A 22,344-nucleotide genomic window follows, 5' to 3' on the forward strand; every position below is an offset into this window, starting at 1 on the left:
TAAACAGGGATATTCAACTTTAATTTTTTAACTAAATAATTTCAAACTATTCTATTTTCTGATACAGCATCCTTTAATTAGTATGTCCTAATATTTTTTAATTCCTTATTAAAAACCTTTACAGTTTTTCTCAACTTGTGAATGATCAGCAATATCTAATACTACTATGCATTGTATAATACAAATAGAATATGCAAAAGTTACCACTGACTTTCATATCCTGCATAATTTTTGCTTAACAACAATCCCTGAGGCATGCCTATCTCATTCAGAATCCATCGAAGCCTCCACGGCTGTGACTGGCTATACACTATGTATGTTGATGGAACCAAATTCAAGCCAATGTTGATGGAATCAATTTCATTTCGAAAGAAATTCAGAAGTTTATGTATGTACATTACATTAAATCCAAAGATGGTACTTTACCAAGTGCTGCTTTGCATGATACATGGCAACATGATACACGTGATCCTACAGCACTTACTCATGTGAGCAGCCCCACTCAAATCTCCAAGACTGCCCATATTAGTAAGAGCGACAAAATCAGACCCTATATTTGCAAGTAAATTACTGAAGGATTCTTAAATAGTCATGCATCTTTTCTGACATTAAAACTACTGTGTTAGTTATCACGGTCTAGTATTAGTTCTAACCTAGTGCACACAGTATTTCTGAGATTTTCAACCATAACCACTAATGTTAGTGGTGAACTATCATCACTATTAGTGGTAATTATTTTCCTCTTACAACTGCCCTCTTTCGTAGTAATTTTGAGCTGTATAATGCTAATTAGTTTCATATCTATTGCATAGGCAACTTTCATCCTGGCATTTCCTAACTTTTGAGTGCTTTTCAACCACGATATTTAACATTTTTTCCATATAATATTTTATACCTTGGCCATGGACAACTTTGGAATAAGCTCTCTTAACATCATCTGTATTTTTATAGTGGTTTTGCTTTTCACTTACTATTTTTTCTGGAGCAAAAAAAAAAAATTTTTTTTTTCAGATAAATACATGACTAAACTGAAGAAAGCAGAAGTTTTCCATTTAATCTGCTTTTGAACTATAAGTAACGGTAATGGAGGAAACTAGGTGAAATATTGAGATCTCAGGGCTAGAAAATATCAATCCTTTATAAATGAGCATATTTGGGAAACAGAGGTTAGCATTCTTATATACATCTTAAGTATAATTATACTGAAACTTCAGATCTATCTATAATTCTTACCTTTCTTGTTTTTATACTGCTTAGGTGCAGTCCAACCATACAGCATATCTCCAGGTTCCTCATCTTTCAGAACTGTATCATATTTTGACAATGTTTCAGTAGCATATATATCATCGTCGTCTTCTTCCAAAGCTCCTACACCAAAAGCCTAGAAAATTTTTTTAAATTAAAAATGGTTAGAATTCTACAGTGTCAAAATATAACAGTTCTGTCTTGAAAAAGTAACATGTCAGAATATGTATATTTTGTCTCTGAAATTAAAATTACATGTTTGGGACCAGTTTAGTAACTTTCATGTAGCAAGTACTATACCCTGCCAAATGGGAGACCAATGATCAAAACAGCAAGCGTGTCCTCCAGCTCCTCCAGCAGAGAGGGACTGGGACCACTATGTCAGAGGCATGTTTGGTTTATAATCGGCAGGATTAGCTATATAACACTGAACAATGTATCCTGCCATCTAAATACGAACGGCACTAGTTGACCTCTAAAGGAAGAAAATAATATGCTGGCAGAAAGCCTTTAAAGAGGAGAAGAACAGCGTAATGGGAATAAATACAACCATATTTGACCATATTTATTTTTTCCCAAACATCACATAACTTGACAATGTTTCTCCTGTGTGAAAACATGAATCACAGGGCATAGTGCTAAAGGGAAATTGAATGTAGCTGACAGAACCTAGCGTTGGAAGGAAATGGCCAAAAATTAAACATCTTTGGTTCACAAAAAGCTCATTTTACTCCAATTGGAGAAATTTAATGTTCACTTTCATTTTTACTTACACCACACTCATCATGATATTATTACATTACACCCATTAACTAAGCCATATAGAAGCTTCATGGACTCAACCATGTCTTCATAGCAAGCCCTGTTAGCAATGGGAACAGAAGCAAGATAACCTGCCTTCCAGTCCTGTTCTCAAACCACACAAAGTTTCTTGCGATCATTCTACAGTTTCTGAGTATTTTCCATCTCATGGAGAAATAAAAATCAAATTATCTACATTTTATTTCTCAAAAAGCCAGGAACAGTAGGAAAAAAGAGAGACTACCTTATGAAAGGGAACATTTAATGAAAGCATTGCTTCACATTGATAAGATAGTGTCATTTTTTTTCTACTGTTCCTGGCTCTCTGAGAATATGAAATAACACTGTAATAACAAATATCTACATTTACAGCAAAAATTGCCATTGACTTAAACAGAAGTGTTGCCTGATTACGGACTAGGAAGCATAGCATCTGGCCCTTGCAGATTCTACTGCAATTTTAAGAGTACTTTCAATGTAAAAAAGGAGAGTACTGTATACATTTGTTTTATTCCACTCTCCCACAATTTATTTCAATCACAATATTAATATTGGAATGTGATGCATAATGTAATAGGAACCAATGATCCTTGCCTCTTTCAACCAATAAAAATATATTAAATTCAAGATCCAGGCTGACCCTGTTTTTTGGTGTTTGGTCCATTTTACCTATCTGTGCCTTAGTTTTCCATCTCAAATTTGGTATACTCCTACTATCCCATATCACAAGGTATTATTAAGATTTAATTCATGATCTCTTTCAGATTCTCAGAGAGAAGGGAACAGAGTAGTACAAAGTATTATTTTTAATTACAGAAATGGTATTTTCAATTTGCTTTAAAACTTTGTTTTAATTCCATTTTAGAGAGATTTTAAGACAAACATATTTATTTCCTATAACTGGCACTGCAACACAGTATATACAGTAATGTTTTACCTGGCCTGAGATACCCAATTTTCTTCCTTTACTATGTCTCAGATCACCAAGTAGATTACTTGTCTTTTCAGAACCATCAGTAAAAAGACTGGGGTGTTCTCCTGAAACCCCAAACAATGCTTTGGTGGGGTCTAGACCCTTGTAACCAAGTCCATGGACATTCTCTTTAGGAGTCAAGTCTACAGGCATTACATCTTTGGGTGCAAACGTCACATTCTCTGGCTGATATTCATCCTCTTCATCCTTTTACAAAGTTAAAGTAAACTACAAATAAATAAACATTAAACTCTGTACAGCAGTATAAAAATGTAAGTTCCACAGCAACATTTAGATAAAATGAAGTCCAATTCTGAAAAAGCTTAAGAGTTCTCTAAATACACACTGATATCACTTCACATGCCTGACTAGAAAAGGAGCTGTTCTAGGTTTACCTTAACCCAACCATTAATATTCAGAAGAGCTCTGTGTAGCTTGAAAGCTTGTCATTTTCACCAACAGAACTTGGTCCAGCAAAAGACATTACATCACCCACTTTGTCTCGCTAATGTCCTGGGACCAACACTACAAATATTTGTATTCTAGTCATATAATAGATTTTTTTTGTTATACATTTTTACATATATTGAAAGTTATACTTTAAATATAACTTACGAATACTGTTTTTTATATAAAAAACAGTAACTTTTGCCTGCATAATACCTCAGATCCTTCAGGTGGTAGCGCACAGCCATATACTTTTACTTCAGGATCTGTAAAGACATAACAGCACCATACTATAAAGTTACAATTCTTCAGTAAGTTTCTCTTAGTTACATTAACCACAGAGCAAATGAAAGGTTTTTACAAGATCTTCTCAATAGCACAGAGAAGACTAGAAACTCTACATTTTCCATGACTCAAAACTTAATTGAACATACCAGGTTTTTGTTTGCGTGGCTTTCTCTTTACTCGAGGTCCAACTCCTTGTCCTTCTTTCCAGCCCATTTTTCGCAATAATTCAACACCAATAGTTATTCTAAGAGAAAATTAAGAACACAACATTTATGCTGACAGCCTAATTTAAAAGTATTCATAGTGAAGCTCCTGAAAGCTATAAATTCATAACAGTATGTGCCAAATTTTCAAAGCAGTTTTCTGTAAGCACAATTCTTCATGTATTATCATTTGTACCTTGCATGCAGAACTGCAAATGACAGTGTGCGCAAATTTGCATGTGCAAAACAAGAAGGCAGGTGGAGGTCCCTTTGAAAATGCAATTTTATATATTTTGCAGTAATTTGCACTAACTGCAGTAGTCAGATATTCCTTTACTTGCCAATACAGCATAGATGTTTTGGGGATGAGGCGCTATATCTACTCACTTTGCTGGTGCTATTAAATCATCCAGTGCAGTGGCTCCTGGAATGGATGCAGTTACCCCTGCAATCTGCCTAGCTTTTTCTTTTATTCTATCTTTGGGTTTGGAAGCAAAGTCATCTGTCGTTGTGATTTCTTTAGGCGCTATCCCATATTCACTTAGATCCTGAAAAACACACACACAAAATGGAAAAATTCTAATTAGAAATAACTTTTCTTCAAATATAGACTAATATTAAAGATGACCATCCAAGGAAAACCTGGAGTTTATGCCCTTTATTTTGGCTGGGTTTTCAAAGGCACCTACAGGAGTGAGGTGTCCAACTTTAATTAAATTTCAATGGAATTGGGCACCTACCTCCCCTTAAGCACCTTTGAAAAATCACAGTCTTTATTTACATATGTTTCTTTATAATGGAGACCTAGAAAGTTTTGTTTGCTTTCTGTTTCGTAAGGTTTTTCTTTTTGTTTATTTTAAACAGGTCCTACCTAGAAGACTCTTAGTTAAACAAAATAGGGTTTTTAAATTGCCTACAAACATTCAAGGGCTGAAACTGCTCCCAACTACACCCATCAGCCCTCAAAACTATGCCAGCAAAACTAGGGATGCTCATATTTTACATCCTAATATTTCCAAGTTAAGAAGTAAGCAGAACCCACCACTACCAAATGCACACTTGTCCCTGACAAGATTCAATCAGTTCTTTGATGAAAATTTAAAATAATGGATCATTCTTACACATTTCTTATTAGTACTATCTACAATAAAAATGATTCTATTATCCATATCTACATAAATTCATGCAACAATATACACAGTGATAAAATGCCCAAACATCTGAAGTATTGTCATGCCACAACTTTTTGTATGATTTTTGTAAACTTACCTCTTCATCCATAAAGTCTTCTGGTCCAAGGACTGTTTTGTCTGCTCTCTTCTGACGTGATGACACAAAAGTTGAAGGGGCCCATCCTTAAAAGAAAGCAAATCTTTAAGAAATGTATAAAAAGAAACTCTAATATAATGTATGAACGCATCAAGGAAAAGGTAATATGTTGCCATTTTGCCATTCTATTAATCAGAAACACATTAAGGACACGCCAACACAACGTGATGCATCCATAAGGAGAACATTCCACCGGTAGCATCTTCAATGATGTTCATTTTAATAGAAAAGTATAACTATTTACAGTGAACATCAGCAGAAAAAAAATACATAATATCAATTTACATTTGTTTTCCCAAAAACAAATGTAGTAGTGTTATGTTTTGACAAATTATTACTACAGTTCTTCTCCACGAGAGGAACTAGTTTCAGACACAATCTCTGACCTTCCTTTGAACCAACAGTGTTGAAGTAGCCAGCAGAGAAACCACCACTAAATGCTCCATGAAAACGTTTGTATCGTCCCTTTTCATCTTTAACAGTCTGCTCTTGAAGAGGAACTGGCTTCTTAATTCGTTCACCTACAAATACAAAAAACAGGAAAATAAGTTAACCCGAACAGAGAATCAAATCCCCACTCTTCTCAGTAACTATTTGTTCCCCACAGGAATAGCAGCCAACTCTAAAGAGGAAAGTGACAGCAGTTCAACTGTGCATGTCAGCACTACATGCTGCTATTTAAAACAGGAACTGAGAGAATAAGAAAATAAAAATAGTGAAGAATTTCTAAATCCTAATCCCAGTTCTGACACCAACTTTTTCCATGGCTGTGGGCAAACCACAAACTATCTGTCTCCTTAATGTCCCAATCTGTAAAATGGGACGAATAATATTTATTTTCCTATTTTAGAGGGTGCTCTAAGCACTGTTTGTAAAGCATTATGAAAATTGCTAAGTTTTATTAACATCATATCCAACTGAAGCTTTAGGAATTTGGAAGGCAGAATATAACTATCCAATTTTGAAATTAATCGAGACAGAGGTTAACTAACAACACTATCATTGCAAACAGTCAACAGGATCTTTAAAAGTCAGGGCTATCTTTAAGTGGTCAGAACTTCAATTGCATGACACTGCCAAAAGATAACACTTGTAATAGCACCATCCCCCTAAGAGAAGTCAATGAGGCTCCGTACAGGTGCAAACATCTGCTGCATGCAATCTATTGCAGGATCATGGACCTTGAAATATTTTATACAACTAACTGTGCTGAAATCACACTTTAACAAGATGACTTCAAAGGAACAGAGGGATTTGCATAATAAGCACTTTTAAAGTGTATATATAATCTCCTTTTTGTGTAAACTCATTGTTGTGTGTACACTCATTATTATTTACTGAAAACCAAAAGCGTGCTTGGCTTGGCAAAAACATGTAGAATACTGTCATTTCTCCAAGAGATTTATATTCTCAGGGACAGACAATTGAAAAATTGCTGCATGCAGTGCTTTCTGCCCACTGACTTCAACACTACCCACCATTAAGTGTTTGCAGGATCAGGCCTCAAAACTCTTGCCATGGCCTTTAAAGGGCAGGATTCCTACATTATGCAAATATTTACCATTGAAATATAATACTGTACATATATAATACATGGGATGAAGGTTAAACATTCATGTGGCCAGTGCACCTGTGCATGTACATGCATGCACACCCACCCACCCACAGCTGGTTACATGCACTCTGTGCTTTTGATGCTAGGATGCCTATTTACACCCAGCTGCAGGGCAGTTTTATGAAACTGGATATAACGGAAAAAGTATTGACCCTGAACCTTATAAGGCAATAAGAAACAGTATTAAATGAGCAACACTGTATTTATTCCTTGGGTAAGAAGCACTACAAACCACAGGGGGATTTTACTGTATAGAGTCTAACTTTTACAACAATTAATTGCTTTCTACTTTTATCTAAGTAAATAACAATGAGGGCTTTCACAGTTTACTTCCATCAGTTCTATTCCAACATTTATGAGAAATATAATTCTGTTACAGCAAAAGTCTTGTATCAGCCATGCACAGTGTTTTTGGTTATCTGAGTACAGAAGTGGGAAAAAAAAAAAAAGGTCAACTTTAATAAATATAACATAGCTTTATTTTTAAAAATCTGAACACCAACAACAAGGCTTTACAGAAATGCATGGAACTTCCAGGTCATTGAAACAGTCTGAATGTACTGAGAACTGAAGCCTTAGTGCTTCAATGGTGCCAGGATTTTTGATGTTCCATTTAAGCACAGTCATTTGAGAACTTGACCTAGCAGTGACATTGTTAAAAGAGATACTGTCAACTTAGGCCTTGTTTACACACAAAATTTGTACAGCTTTAACAACCCTGGTATTATTAAAGAAGTACAAGTAGTCTAGCTTATTCTTGTACATGAAGGGAAATAAACTATACTCACATAAAGCATCTTTATACCAGCATAACTGTGTTCACATTATGAGTTGCACTGGTATAACTATTTCGGTAAACAAAATCACAATCGTAATCGAATTTGTACAAAATCCTTGTGCAGACCCAGGTCTTAATCACACTTGTGTCTGAAAACTGAGGACCACCTACTGCAACAAGAACAGGAGTACTTGTGGCACCTTAGAGACTAACAAATTTATTTGAGCATAATCTTTCGTGGGCTACAGCCCACTTCATCGGATGCATGCAGTGGAAAATACAGTAGGAAGAGATATATATCTATAGATATAGATATATCTATCTATATACACACACACAGAGAACATGAAACAATGGGTGTTATCATACACACTATAATGACAGTGATCAGTTAAGGTGAGCTATTATCAGCAGAAGAGAAAAAGAACTGTTTGTAGTGGTAATGAAAATGGCCCATTTCCAGCAATTGACAAGAAGATATGACAAACTGTAGTGGGGGCGGGGGGGGAATAAGCATGGGGAAATAGTTTTACTTTGTGTAATGGCCCATCCACTCCCAGTCTTTGTTCAAGCCTAATCTAATGGTGTCCAATCTGCAAATTAATTCCAATTCAGCAGTCTCTCATTGCAGTGTGTTTTTGAAGTTTTTGTTGTTGTAATATTGAGACTTTTAGATCTTTTGCGGATACAGACTAACACGGCTGCTACTCTGAAACCTGTCTACTGCAACAAGTAACACCTGAGACTTCAGTAACTGAGGGCTTGTCTACACTACCATGCGGGGTTGATCTAAGATACGCAACTTCAGCTACACGAATAGCACAGCTGAAGTCGACTTACTTAGATCTACTTACTGCAGTGTCTTCACTGCAGTAAGTTGACAGCTGACCCTCTCCCGTCGACTCCGCTTGCACTTCTCATTCTGGTGGAGTACTGGAGTCGATGGCAGAGCGCTCAGCGGTCAATTAATCTATGCTAGACACAATAAATCAACCCCCACTGGATCAATCGCTGCCCGCCGATCTGGTGGGTAGTGTAAATAAGCCCTCAAAGATTAGAAGGGAATCCCCTGCAGCCCCTCCAGTTTGTTTGTTTTGTACATTTGCCAGCTCTTAGCCTATCATCTGTACTACCCACTCCCCCCTAAAGCTATGTCTACACTACCGTGTTAAGTCGACCAACACTACTCAACTCCAGCTACGTGAGTCGAAGTACCTTAGGTAGAGTTACCGCGATGGGTCGACAGGAGAAACTCTCCTGTCAACTTATCTTACACTTCTGTTGAGTACAGGGGTAGACTGGAGAGCGATCTGCTGTCCATTTGGCAGGTCCTCTGTAGACCTGCTAAATCAACAGCCAGTGGCTCGATCTCAGAGCCTGGATCCTGACTGTAGTGTAGACCTGCCCTGGTACGACTGTGTTGGCTGTGCAGTGTGCACTAAGAACTACTACATCAAGCCTCCCCAACCACCAGGCCGAGCCAACCCTGTCCTCCCCTATTAACACCCCGCAGCACAACAGCGTCGGTGCATAGTATTCGCCCACCCAACCCCTTCTCTCCCCCGGCGAGAGGGAACCCCGCGGGCTAGGCGGGGGTGGCCGTGTTTACTGGGCCCTGACCGGGGAGAGCTGGGCGGGTCTCTCCCAGGCGCCGGGCAGGGAAAGGGACTTGCGGGACACAGGGCGAAAAGGAAGCCGCAGACCAGGCGACGGGCATGGAGAGGAGCTGCTCGTCTGGCTCCCTGAAGCAGACAGGATGTGCGGCTGCCGAGACGGGGGCTTCCCCGCTGGGTCTGGCTTCAAGGCGACTCCCCCGCCTCATGTGGACAGAGCGCTCCGGGGAGACAAGGCCCCTCGCTCACCGCCCGCCCGCAGCGTTAGCCGGGCTAGATAGGGGGACGCCTCCGCGCAAGCCAGGGGATCGGGGCGGCTGTGCCCCCCGAGCTCCCTTACCCTCCAGCAGCGGCTCCAGCGCGGTGCCATAGCCCGCCAGCTCCTCCTCCTCACTGTCGCTGGCCTCCGGCGCCGCCATCTTCTGACCAGGGCGCCACGCCGCTGTCACGTGAGAGAGGCGGGGCGCTCGGCGGGCGCCACCATCGCTGTGGGGGGGTGGAGCGGAGCAACCTGCGGCCTGCTCGGACTTAGTCTGCTCTGCGGCTGCCCTCAGGTGCCCAGAGCCCGCAACCCCAGGGGGCTGCTGTAGCTCAGGGCCCCTTCCCCCATTAAGCCCTGGGGCTGCTGAGGGACGGTGTGAAGTATCACGTCTTTTTCTCTCAAGTTTATATTTCTGCCACCCTCAGGCATACAATGCAATTATCATCAACTTTCACTGTAATGTTTAAAATGTAACTTGTGATCAGTTTTAATAACATTTCAGTACATCTTAAAATAAGGGATGGGTGGACATCCTCCAGGACAAATCAATGAAATAAGGGACAGTCCCATGAAATAAGGGATGGGTGGGCACCCTAATAATAATTATAACCCTAATAATTTTAAATGTATCATTCATTGGCTCATATTTTACATCTGGATATTTCCAAGCTAAGAAGCAAGCAGAACCCACCACCACCAATACACACTTGCCCCTGACAAGATTAAATCTAGATGGGGCAATACAATAGAAAACATACTCAGAAAGAAACCCTGTACTTGCGGAGGGAGTAAGACTGCATTACCTAACAGGGCTTTTCCATTTCTAACGTCTATGACCATACGAATGTTTGCAGGATGCAGGACTGCCACAGCAAAATCACAATGAACTTGGAAATAACAGGACAAGTGTTTGAGATCTCTTTCATATTCCTGTCCTGGAATGGTGTGCGCGTGGGGCCAGGTTCCTCTGGGATTTCATTTTTAATTTCCTGTAGCTTCATCATACAGCAACACTAGCACTTCCTCCATGAGGATGAATAGGCAGGATACGACTTTCTTCATTTACTGGCCAAAAGAGGTCACTCAAGAGCAACATTATTGATCCCAGGAGCTAGCCCCTTTGCCTTTACAGACCTTTTAACCTAGGGAGCGTGAGATGTGCTCATATAAAAAAATACTACAGTGCATTGTTCAAAATTAGTGGCCTGAAACACTGTAGTTAACCACGTTTAAACATGATTCTTGCAAGAAAGGTGGTAATAGTTTCCAAACTCGGAGTTAACAAGGCCAACAAATCCCAGATATGATCCCACAACAGACATGGAAAGAAACTGCTGTCAGGATTGAAGAGTAATGGATAATAGCAACTGCAATTTTGTGAAATGAATCCACTTCCAGAATCAAAGTGTAAAACATACTCCATGTGTATTCAATGTGGAAAGGGGGAAACATGGATGTTACTGACTTACAGCTGATAAAACTCACAGAGCCAATTTTGGTCCAGTTTATTTAAAGTGCTGCTCTACTCAAAAAGTGTTTGTGCAGAAACTGCATTATGGTACTTAACAGAGCTGTTCTCTATTTTCATTGAGTCATATTTGCTGACTAGTGTCAAAAATAAGCTTTTACTACATTTTTTTCCCCTCTTAGCCCTGAAGAGTCAAACTCTAGCCACCCATGACAGGTCTAGACTGTTCTTAAAAACCTCCAAGGATGGGAATTCCACAACCTCCCTAGGACCTTTTCCAGTGTTTAGCTATACTTAGGAAAATCTTTCTAATATCCAACCTAAATCTGCGTGGCTGCAAACTGCAATCAGTGGACATGGAGAACAACTGATCACCATCCACTAACAACCTTTTACATATTTGCAAACAGATGGACATCATACCAAAAGGACTGAAGGTAAAAAATCCATTGCAATCAACATACTACACTGAGTATGGTGAGAGACTGTGCCACACACTCTCAAAGAAACTGAGGAACCACCTGATCAGCATCCTGTACAGCAGACAGGAGAAGATCAAGAATGAGCTCTCAGAACTGGAGACTCTCATACAATACCAGTCTTCTACACAAACTTCAACGTGGCTGGACTTTACAAAAATGAGACAAGCCATTTACAATGCACATTTCACTTCTCTACAGAGGAAAAAGGACTGTAAGCTATCTAAACTAATACCTGCCACTGGGGGCTATAACAATGGTACCCTCAACTCATCTAACAACATTGTCAATCTTTCCAACCACACTCTTAGCCCAGCAGAAGAGTCTGTCCTATCTCGGGGACTCTCTTTCTGTCCCACCATCCCCACGAACATGATACAGTTCTGCGGTGATTTGGAAGCCTACTTTCGTCGTCTCCGACTCAAGGAATATTTTCAACGCACCACTGAACAGTGCACTGACCCACAGGAACCTTCCTACCAACACTACAAGAAGAGGAACTCTGCGTGGACTCCTCCTGATGGTCGAAATGACAGACTGGACCTCTACATAGAGTGTTTCCGCAGACGTGCACAGGCTGAAATTGTGGACAAACAACATCACTTGTCCCATAACCTCAGCCGTACAGAACGCAATGCCATCCACAGCCTCAGAAACAACTCTGACATTATCATCAAAGGGGCTGACAAAGGAGGTGCTGTAGTCATAATGAACAGGTCAGATTATGAACAGGAGGCTGCCAGGCAACTCTCCAAGACCACATTCTACAGGCCACTATCCTCTGATCCTACTGAGGAATACCAAAAGAAACTACACCATCTGCTCAAGAAACTCCCAGCTACAGTACGGGAACAAATCTACATGGACACACCCCCAGAACCCCGACCAGGGGTATTCTATCTGCTACCCAAGATCCATAAACCCGGAAACCCTGGACGCCCCATCATCTCAGGCATTGGTACTCTGACAGCAGGATTATCTGGCTATTTGGACACTCTCCTCAGACCCTATGCTACCAGCACTCCCAGCTATCTTCGAGACACCACCGACTTCCTGAGGAAACTACAGTGCATTGACGTTCTTCCTGAAAACACCATCCTGGCCACCATGGATGTAGAAGCACTTTATACCAATATTCCACATGAGGATGGACTACAAGCTGTCAGGAACAGTATCCCTGATGAGGCCACAGCAAGCCTGGTGGCTGAGCTTTGTGACTTTGTCCTCACCCACAACCACTTCAGATTTGGGGACAACTTATACCTTCAAGTCAGTGGCACTGCTATGGGTACCCGCATGGCCCCACAGTATGCCAACATTTTTATGGCTGACTTAGAACAACGCTTCCTCAGCTCTCGTCCCCTAGTGCCCCTCCTCTACTTGCGCTACATTGATGACATCTTCATCATATGGACCCACGGAAAGGAGGCCCTTGAAGAATTCCACCTGGACTTCAACAATTTCCACCCCACCATCAACCTCAGCCTGGACCAGTCCACACAAGAGATCCACTTCCTGGACACTACAGTACAAATAAGTGATGGTCACATAAACACCACCCTATACCGGAAACCTACTGACCGCTATACGTACCTACATGCCTCCAGCTTCCATCCAAGACACATCATACGATCCATTGTCTACAGCCAAGCCCTAAGATACAACCGAATTTGCTCCAACCCCTCAGACAGAGACAAACACCTACAAGATCTTTATCAAGCATTCGTAAAACTACAATACCCACCTGGGGAAGTGAGGAAACAGATTGACAGAGCAAGACGGGTACCCAGAAATCACCTACTACAGGACAGGCCCAACAAGGACAATAACAGAACACCACTGGCCATCACATACAGCCCCCAGCTAAAACCTCTCCAGCGCATTATCCACGACCTACAACCTATCCTGGAAAATGATCCCTCACTCTCACAGACCTTGGGAGGCAGGCCAGTCCTTGCTTACAGACAACCCCCCAACCTGAAGCAAATACTCACCAGCAACTACACACCACACCACAGAAACACCAACCCAGGAACCTATCCCTGTAGCAAACCTCGTTGCCTACTCTGTCCCCATATCTACTCTGGCAACAGCATCAGAGGACCCAACCACATCAGCCATACCATCAGGGGCTCATTCACCTGCACATCCACTAATGTCATATATGCCATCATGTGCCAGCAATGCCCCTCTGCCATGTACATTGGCCAAACCGGACAGTCCCTCCGCAAAAGAATAAATGGACACAAATCGGACATCAGGAATGGTAACATACACAAGCCAGTAAGTGAACACTTCAATCTCCCTGGTCATTCTATCACAGATTTAAAAGTCACTGTCATTGAACAAAAAAACTTCAGAAACAGACTTCAAAGAGAAACAGCAGAACTAAAATTCATTTGCAAATTCAACACCATTAATCTGGGCTTGAACAGGGATTGGGAGTGGCTGACTCACTACAGAAGCAGCTTTTCCTCTCCTGGAATTGACACCTCCTCATCTATTATTGGGAGTGGACTACATCCACCCTGATTGAATTGGCCTTGTCAACACTGGTTCGCCACTTGTGAAGTAACTCCCTGCTCTCCATGTGTCTGTATATAATGCCTGCATCTGTAGCTTTCACTCTATGCATCCGAAGAAGTGAGGTTTTTACTCACGAAAGCTTATGCCCAAATAAATCTGTTAGTCTTTAAGGTGCCACCAGACTCTTTGTTATATTTGAAGACTGTTATTTGTACCCTCAGCTTTCTCTTCTCTAGATTAAAGATGCCCAGTTCTTTCAATCCTTTCCTCATAGGTCACATTTTCTAAACCTTTTATCATTTGTATTGGTTTCCCCTAGATTCTCTCCAGTTTGTTACGAGTTACATTTAAACAGCGGCACACATGTTTTCTTAACATTCCTAGATATTTTACCATTAGTGATCACTCATATTTGCCTCCTTTACCCAAAGGATAGAAGACAGCCATGGGTGAATTGACGTGGTTCCACCCCTTATTCCATGAAGGCCTACCAGGATATACTACAGATGGTCCTGAGCAGCAAAGTTTGGGACAGGTGTTTTACTTCACAATCATCTATAATTTTAACTGAAACCTGTACAAGCTATAAGTTAAAGGCTCTAGGTGCTATTACTGGTTTCCTGAGCTATCCAATTACTTGTACAGACAGTTTTAAAGGAATTAGTGTACATGGTTAGAAGGGATGTCCAAAACTTTTTTTTTACTAAAAGATGAAGGGGGAAATAATTAGTGATGGTGTCAATTTTTTTCCAGTTCACATGTGAAGAAGGTTTACTCTGTAAGGCCATTATCAAGGCGGTGTTAGAAACAATTGTGAACTGGAAAGTCATGTCTGTTAGCTGCTACAAATAAGGTCCACTTTTATAATATATACCCTAGGAAATTTTGAGCACATTCACATATGTACACAGACTTTCTCTCAATAAGTGTATTTCTGCATTAATAATTATACAAAGGAGAAAATACATTTTATTAAAAGAAAAAGTTGACGTCAACTCAGTCACCTTTGTTTACCTTTCATGTACAGTCTATACACAAGGTGTGTTGATAGGTCTTATCTGCCCTTTGGACCAGCACTGGGTGTGGCTCATTAGGCACCAGGTAGGAATCTAAAATGGTGACATCCACCCAACCTGTTCCTTCCCTGTAGTCAAGGACAACAAGCAGGGTTTGATTACGTACAGTATTTACCTTTTACCCTAATCATACCTAGTCATAGCTGTGTGATCAATTATTAGAATGTAAGTGGACAGCAAAAGCACTGCTGTATGTTGTATGAGAGCTCAACTAGAGCTGTGCAAACCTGCCATTTTTGGTTTGTATGGGTGGAAACTAATGCTGGGCCTGCCCCAAAACCTTGGATCCAAATACGTCCAGATGATGGGCTGTTTCTGGATCCAGTTTTTGCAAACTGGCCTTTAAATAATGAATACAAACAAACTTCTAGATCTGAAATCCTGCAACTTTTAATCTCTCTCTGCATTTTAATTTTGTGGCTTTACCCATTATTATCAGAGAGAAACTTTTATGTACATTTTGATTCAAGTGGTTTCCTAATCTTGCATTTTTCTTAAAATTCAGGTTAATTCAAGGTCAAGGTGCTGAATGCAAAACTTTATAAAAAACATCTGATGTTAAATTGTGTGCTGGAGATGGGTTTATTGAGGTTTCTACTGATCCAAGATTTATCATACGAGCAGCTGTCACAAGTTTCTTTAAAACACTGAAAGGAAATCACAACACTCAACCTAGAGAAATTCCATTCTAATCCTAGATTGTAACATGTTTTGCTTTGAGTTTAAATCAAGTGTTTTAGGACCAACAATATTTTGCACAGAGCTCAGCTGCTTTAACTTCTGTGTTCAAACTGAAACTAGCTGAGTTTCATATGGTTTCAGGCTTTCATGGGAAATATTTACACAGCTTTAAATAGAATCCTCCCTATCTACATAATTTGTGGCTTTAATCCAGCTTTAAAACTGTAGAGAAGGGAACAATGGATATTTACATATATTATCTTATTTCTCATCATTGCTAATTACTGAGCAGTTGGCCATAATACCTAATGGTAAAATGAGCTGTTAGTCATTAGTATGGTAGGAGGTTTCCTTTGATTAGTAAATAATTGATCCTAAAGACTTTATAACCATCAAGACACATACACACAAGCTGGATTTTGCACAAAATGAACATTAATAACAAATCTCTTCCACAGGGCTGTCTCCAGGCACCAGCCTACCAAGCTTGTGCTTGGAGCGGCACCTGGAGGGGGGCGGTGCGGCGCTCCGGCTCCGGGGAGAGCGGAGCCGCAGTTAGCTCACCGCCCTCCCCCGGCACTCTGGCCGCCGGGGAGAGCGGAGCCCCGGCTGGGCTCGCCACCCTCCCCCGGCGCTCTTGCAGTTGCAATATTGTGAACCTTGTTTTATTGTGTAATTTGAAAGTTCACTTATGGTTTAAGACTTGAAGAGTGTAAGTAGTGACTAATAAAGGACATATTTAATGAGATGCCAGAGATATCTATCGAACTCCTAGCTACGCAACAATATAAAAGACGGAAATCGCTTGCTATTTTATCACTTGAAAATGTCATTGGCCAGTCTTTGGATCTCTCAGACGCTGTGATTCAATTCACAAGCGTAAAGGCAAGAAAAGTGACTTTTTGAACTAAAAGACTAGAGTTAACATTCTAAGATTGTTACCTACTGAGACACTATTTAATACTGGTCCATTCACTGTTGGTGCACAGTTCAATTTCTTGATGTTAGTACATTTCAGTTATTCTTAAAATTAAAGTTTCTATATGCTTAGAGGAAATTAAATTTTTTATTTGCTTATATATGGCATGAATAAATACAGATTTACAGATCCTAGCATGCATGTTTATCATCTTATGTAACAGGGATAAATCATGCATGCAAATCGTGCATCAAACTTGTGAAATGGGCTACAAATGCAATAAAAAATAAGGTATTCAAAAGTTTAACAAATGGAGAAGGAGCCAACAGGGCCGGCGCAACCCATTAGGCGACCTAGGCGGTCGCCTAGAGTGCTACAATTTGGGGGGCGGCAACCGCGGCGGCATTTTGGCAGTGGGACCTTCCGCTGCCTCTGTGGGGGGCAGCATTTCGGGGCGAGACCTTCCACCGCCTAGGGCGGCAGAAAAGCTGGCGGTGCTCCTGGGAGCCAAAGACACGCCTTGCCTGGGACACCATTTGGCCTAGGGCCAGCCCTGGTTAGTGTGTATTTATATTAGAGAAGGAAAGGCACTGAAATCATCACAAAACTCACAATTTGCAGGGCAAGGTCAAAGAAATGTGCCTTGCACCTAGAATGGAAAGTTGTGAGGTTTGTGATGACTCCAGTGCCTTTCTACAACAGTGACATATTCAGCGACAATGTGGCTCTCTAGATTCTACAACATTGAGGATCACTGATCTAATATATTACCCATCAATTAAGTAGATAATTGTTAATAATGTAGGCATGTATATTGTGAAAGATTTTTGCCACAGATAGGCTAGGCTAGGCTAGCAGAAACATACAAATACAGGAGGATACATCAAAACCAGCAAGAAGGCCCCAAATCCACAGACCGATTTAATTTTTGTTATAATTTTTAAGGTCAGAGTGAAGTTTGCCAGTACTTGTCAGTGCATTTGTTTTTAATTAAACTTGTTAAGAGGATGGACCAAATTAGGCTGCTTATTATATCTTTTGTGTAGAAGTAACCTTTCAAATAGGTAGTGTAATGTTTGGTTTTAAACTAAATGTGAGTCACTGACATGCCATGGTAACAAACACATTATAAACTTCTTAAGTAAATATATAAAATTAGGTGATTAATTAATGGGAGTATTTTAAACATGGTAACAAAGAGATAAAAACATATCAACAAGAAGAACAGAAAAAAATATTAAACCAACTAAACTCTCTTATTTTACCAAAATTATAGAAGAAATAAAGGCCTTGACTTAGCTGCTGGCGCTAGGGTGACCAGATCATTGATGGGAAATATCAGGACGCGGGGGGGGGGGGGGGGGGGGAGGAGCAAAAAAAAAAAAAAAGCTGTTTTGCAGGTGCCAGCCGCGCCGTGGCTGCTGCCCCTCGCCCCCCCCAGGGCACATGCGGCACGTCCCGCCGCCCCACGGGGAAGGAGCCGCTGGAGTGAGAGGCGCGGGGCTCCGGACCCCAGCAGCGGCGGGGGAGAGCGGCTCAGGGCCGTGCGAGTGGGCACAAAGTTTATCGGCTGGTGGGGACCCCGGCCGGCTCCTCGCCCTGCCCTGTAGGGGGGTAGTGTCCCCGCCCCGTGTCAGCATGTCCCGCCGGCCGCCGCAGGCCAGGTAAGGAACCGAGTCCCCCCCCTCCTCCTGGCTCCTCAGCTGAGCGGCATTCCTCCTCCCTCCCAGGCTTGCTGCTGGAATGCCGGCGCAAGCCTGGAGGGAGGGGGTGGTGGCCGGCTTCCAGTTCCTGCGGCTTGTGAGTACAGGCACCGGGCGGGCAAGGGGGGCTGGCAAGGGTGCTGCTCCCCCAGGAGGGTGATGGGGGGGCTCAGCTGAGGAGCCAGGATGACGGGGGAGAGGGCGACTCGGCTCCTTACCTGGCCTGTGGCGGCCGGCACAACATGCTGGCGCGGGGCAGGGAGCCAGCCGGGGTCCCATCCAAGCCGATAAACTTTACATGGCCACTCGTGCGGCCCCGAGCTGCTCTCCCCCGCCGTTGCTGGGGTCCGGAGCCCCCCAGTCTACCTCCTGGGGGAGCAGCCCCCTTGCCAGCCCCCTTTGCCCGCCCAGTGCCCCTACTCACCAGCTCCAGGAACTGGAAGCCGGCCAACACCACCTCACTCCAGGCTTGCCCCGCCATTACAGCAGCAAGCCTGGAAGGGAGGAGGAGTGCCACATGCATGGGGAAGAGGCGGGGCCAGGGCGGGGATTTGGGGAGGGATCCAATGGGGGATGGAGGGGGTGGAGTCGGGGGGGGGGGGCGGCAAGAGCCCTTCCGGGAGGGCAAAATTGCTTGTTCGTCCAGTGTCCCGACTGCACATTAGTCAGGATGCGGGACAAACAAGCAAATATCGGGACAGTCCCGATAAAATCGGGATGTCTGGTCACCCTAGCTGGCGCTTAACTCAGGTTCCACTGAAGGTTTTCTCTTACTGCACTCCACATTCACACATCCACACTGTACCACACAGCAAAGCAGCCATCCTGCCCTGTGGCTTAGGACAGACTTTGCATCTGTCTTTACTGACACAAAGGGAGCTGTATGCAATGTAGTTATAGCCATGTTGGTCCCAGAATATTAGATAGAAAAGGTGGGTGAGGCCATATCTTTTATTGGAGCAACTTCTATTGGTGAGAGAGAGAAGCTTTTGAGATAAACAGAACTCTTCTTCAGGTCTAGGAAAGGTACTATCAGCACAGCAGCAAGACGCAGGGTGGAACAGATTGTTTAGCATAACACAGACACTGAATTTATGGCTTATTAAAACAACCTGTAACCCACTAACCCACTCTTTTTATCTTATGACTGCAGAGGTGATAATGGGTCAGTCTACCTTGAATGGTCCCTTACAATATGTGCTAACTACATCCAAAGAAGTGGGCTGTAGCCCATGAAAGCTTATGCTCAAATAAATTTGTTAGTCTCTAAGGTGCCACAAGTACTCCCGTTCTTTTTACTTATGCTAAACAATCTGTCCCACCTTGCATTTAGCTGTGATGCTGGGAGTAGACCTGAAGAAGAGCTCTGTTTGGCTTGAAAGCTTGTCTCTCTCACCAACAGAAGTTGGTCCAATAAAAGATATTATTACCTCGCCTCCTTTGTCTCACAAAGGGAGTTGTTTTTTTACATCAAGATAACTAACATGCAATAGCCCTAGCGCTATAATCCTCTCTCTTCTCCCTTCCCCCACTTGGGGTTGACCTCACCTAGTTTGCCTTGCAGTAAAACTAAAACTATCCCTGGAAGAGAACGCCTTTACAAAGCTTCACAAAAGCCAGAAGTTTGCTAGCCAAGTGAATCAGCAAAGAGAATTGTTGTTCTTTTAAGATAAAAGTTGCTACTTTTTGATGCAGCTGTGTATGCTGAATAGGACATTGTAGGGCATACTGGGCACTCCCAAAAAGTGAAGAAAGTAAGATAAGAAGTGTAAAGAGAAGCAAAGGAAGAAGGACAAGGATCCAAGGAGAAGCTGCTGACAGTATCTCTGCCAAGATCATGAGATAAGGGAGTGAAACATGGAGTTCAACAGCTATGTATTTGAAAGACTGTATTTTGGATTCTCTTCAGGGCACTATGGCCTCGTAGACAGAACAAGTCACCCTCTGTGACTCAATTTCTCCATCTGTAACATGCAGATAATGACACTGGCCTCCTTTGTAAAGTGCTTTGAGATCTACTGGTGAAGAGTGCAATATATGAATTAGATATTATTATTCAGGCTGATGAGATGAGGAGTGATCCATGAGGCAGATGAGCAGATTTGCCTCAATTTACCATGTCCTACAACCTATGGTCATAAATGTCTGGATAAGTTAGTCAGTGAGTCATGGAACCCCCACATCATCAACGGTGTCTGATGCACTCTACACCTGCTCCAGTATAGGGGAAGAGAACCTATACAGTCATGAGTGGCGGGTATCATAGGCTGGGGGAGGCTGAGCCTCCCCAAACAGCCAGGTGTGGCCCTGCCCACACTCTGGCCCTGCTTCCCGCGCTCTGTGGGCAGCTCTTCCCCTATGTCATCATGGCCCCAGCGGGGGCAGGCACTGAGGCCGCGCTGCCTGGCCTCCTGGGGCCGGGGGGGGAGGGCGTGTGTGGCTGTGGGTGCTAGCCCTAGCTCGAGGCAGGGGCAGGAGCCATGGGGGGGGGCTAGCATCCCCGAACCTGCATCTCAGCCCCTGCCCATGGATACACCCGAACCCCCTCTACTCTCACGTGAGGCTGGTCCGAGTCGCTCGCCCATGCCCTGCCATAAGGGGCTGGCATTATCGCTTATCCCCCCAAATGTTCCTCTGCACCCCCGTTAGGGAAGCACCTCCCACTTTTTTGGCAAAACTGGGCATTTGTCCCATTTGCTCTTGCCAATGAGACAAATGCCCAGTTCTGCCAAAAAGGCAGGATGTGCAGGACAGGACTTAAAAAGGGGACTGTCCCAGCCAAAATGGGACATAAGGTCACCCTACCAATGTGCCATGAAAAACAGCATTGGCTAGTCCATGCCTCCATCTTCACATAGTCCCATTTTATTGTGCTTCTGCGTGTAAGCTGCTACCTTAATGAAAAATAGCAGCTGTTATTAGGAAAGAAGGAATAACACAGTATAGGCAGGGAACTGTACAGCCTAGAAAAACCTGGTCAGGAGGAAGAGAAGCACAGGTCTCCACGCAATAGAGGTGATGGCTGAGGACTTGGGAGCCTAAAGTGTGTGCCCTTGATGGACCAGTGAAGCAGAAAACAGGTGCAGTTTCCCTGAACTATGACAAATGAGACATTTGCTCTTGACTGCAATGGAAGAGGGATCGCAGACTTTTAGACCAAGTTGTCTTCTTTTAAGTGCTTTCATCTCACTGGTTTTCTACAAGAATAAAAAAAAACACAGTTCACCAAAAGGCACCATGGGGGCTTATCATTAAATTGCATGAGTATCCATACTGAAATATAACTGACTCAATACCTTTTTGGTTAGAGAAAAATCAATTTAGGAGCTTGTTTGTAAATATTTTAACAGTTTATTGTAAGCATTTATTGTCATGGATTGTAATGTGTTTAATGCTGTAATCCATTTAAAGTGATTACAGTAATTACCTCACTAACTGTAACTTATTAACTGTTACTACTCCTGTAAAGTTAATCAAGATTAACTAAGGGCATGTCTACACTTACCTCCAGAGCGATCAATCCAGCAGGGGTCGATTTATCGCATCTAGTGAAGACATGATAAATCGACTGCCGAGCGCTCTCCTGTCAACTCCAGTACTCCACCGGAAGGAGAGGCACAGGCAGGGACGGCTTTAGGCTGATTCCCCTGAATCGGGCCCCGCGGGTAAGAGGGCCCCGTGCCTTAGGGTCACCCAGCAGTGGACTGCTCCGGCGGCATTTTGGCAGCGGGGGTGGGGGAGGGTCCTTCAGTGCCGCGGAAGACGCGGAGTGGACCCCCTGCCGCCGAAGTGCCTCCAAAGACCCGGACCGCTGCCGGGTATTCGAATCGGGCCCCGCAGGTCCTAAAGCCGGCCCTGGGCACAGGTAGAGTCGACAGGGGAGCATCAGCAGTTGACTTACGGCAGTGAAGACACCATGGTAAGTAGGTCTAAGTACG

General features: G+C 42.7%; 1 protein-coding gene across 2 annotated transcripts in view; it reads right to left on the reverse strand.

The window, feature by feature from the left end:
• The window catches only part of GPATCH1 (G-patch domain containing 1), a 32,557-nt gene extending 22,827 nt beyond the window's left edge, over positions 1-9,730 (reverse strand). For both annotated transcript variants that reach the window (XM_034788353.1, XM_034788354.1), the window contains exons 1-8: positions 9,633-9,730; positions 5,673-5,807; positions 5,227-5,312; positions 4,345-4,505; positions 3,901-3,998; positions 3,683-3,732; positions 2,984-3,226; positions 1,234-1,381 (exon numbers count right to left, since the gene is read on the reverse strand). In XM_034788353.1, coding sequence (XP_034644244.1) covers positions 1,234-1,381; positions 2,984-3,226; positions 3,683-3,732; positions 3,901-3,998; positions 4,345-4,505; positions 5,227-5,312; positions 5,673-5,807; positions 9,633-9,711 — 1,000 coding nt within the window. In that variant the 5' untranslated portion in view covers positions 9,712-9,730. The remainder of the gene's footprint in view (positions 1-1,233; positions 1,382-2,983; positions 3,227-3,682; positions 3,733-3,900; positions 3,999-4,344; positions 4,506-5,226; positions 5,313-5,672; positions 5,808-9,632) is intronic.
• Positions 9,731-22,344: the final 12,614 nt, after the last annotated feature.

The sequence above is a fragment of the Trachemys scripta genome, chromosome 13, assembly GCF_013100865.1.
Source record: "Trachemys scripta elegans isolate TJP31775 chromosome 13, CAS_Tse_1.0, whole genome shotgun sequence".
Lineage (NCBI taxonomy): Eukaryota > Metazoa > Chordata > Testudines > Emydidae > Trachemys > Trachemys scripta.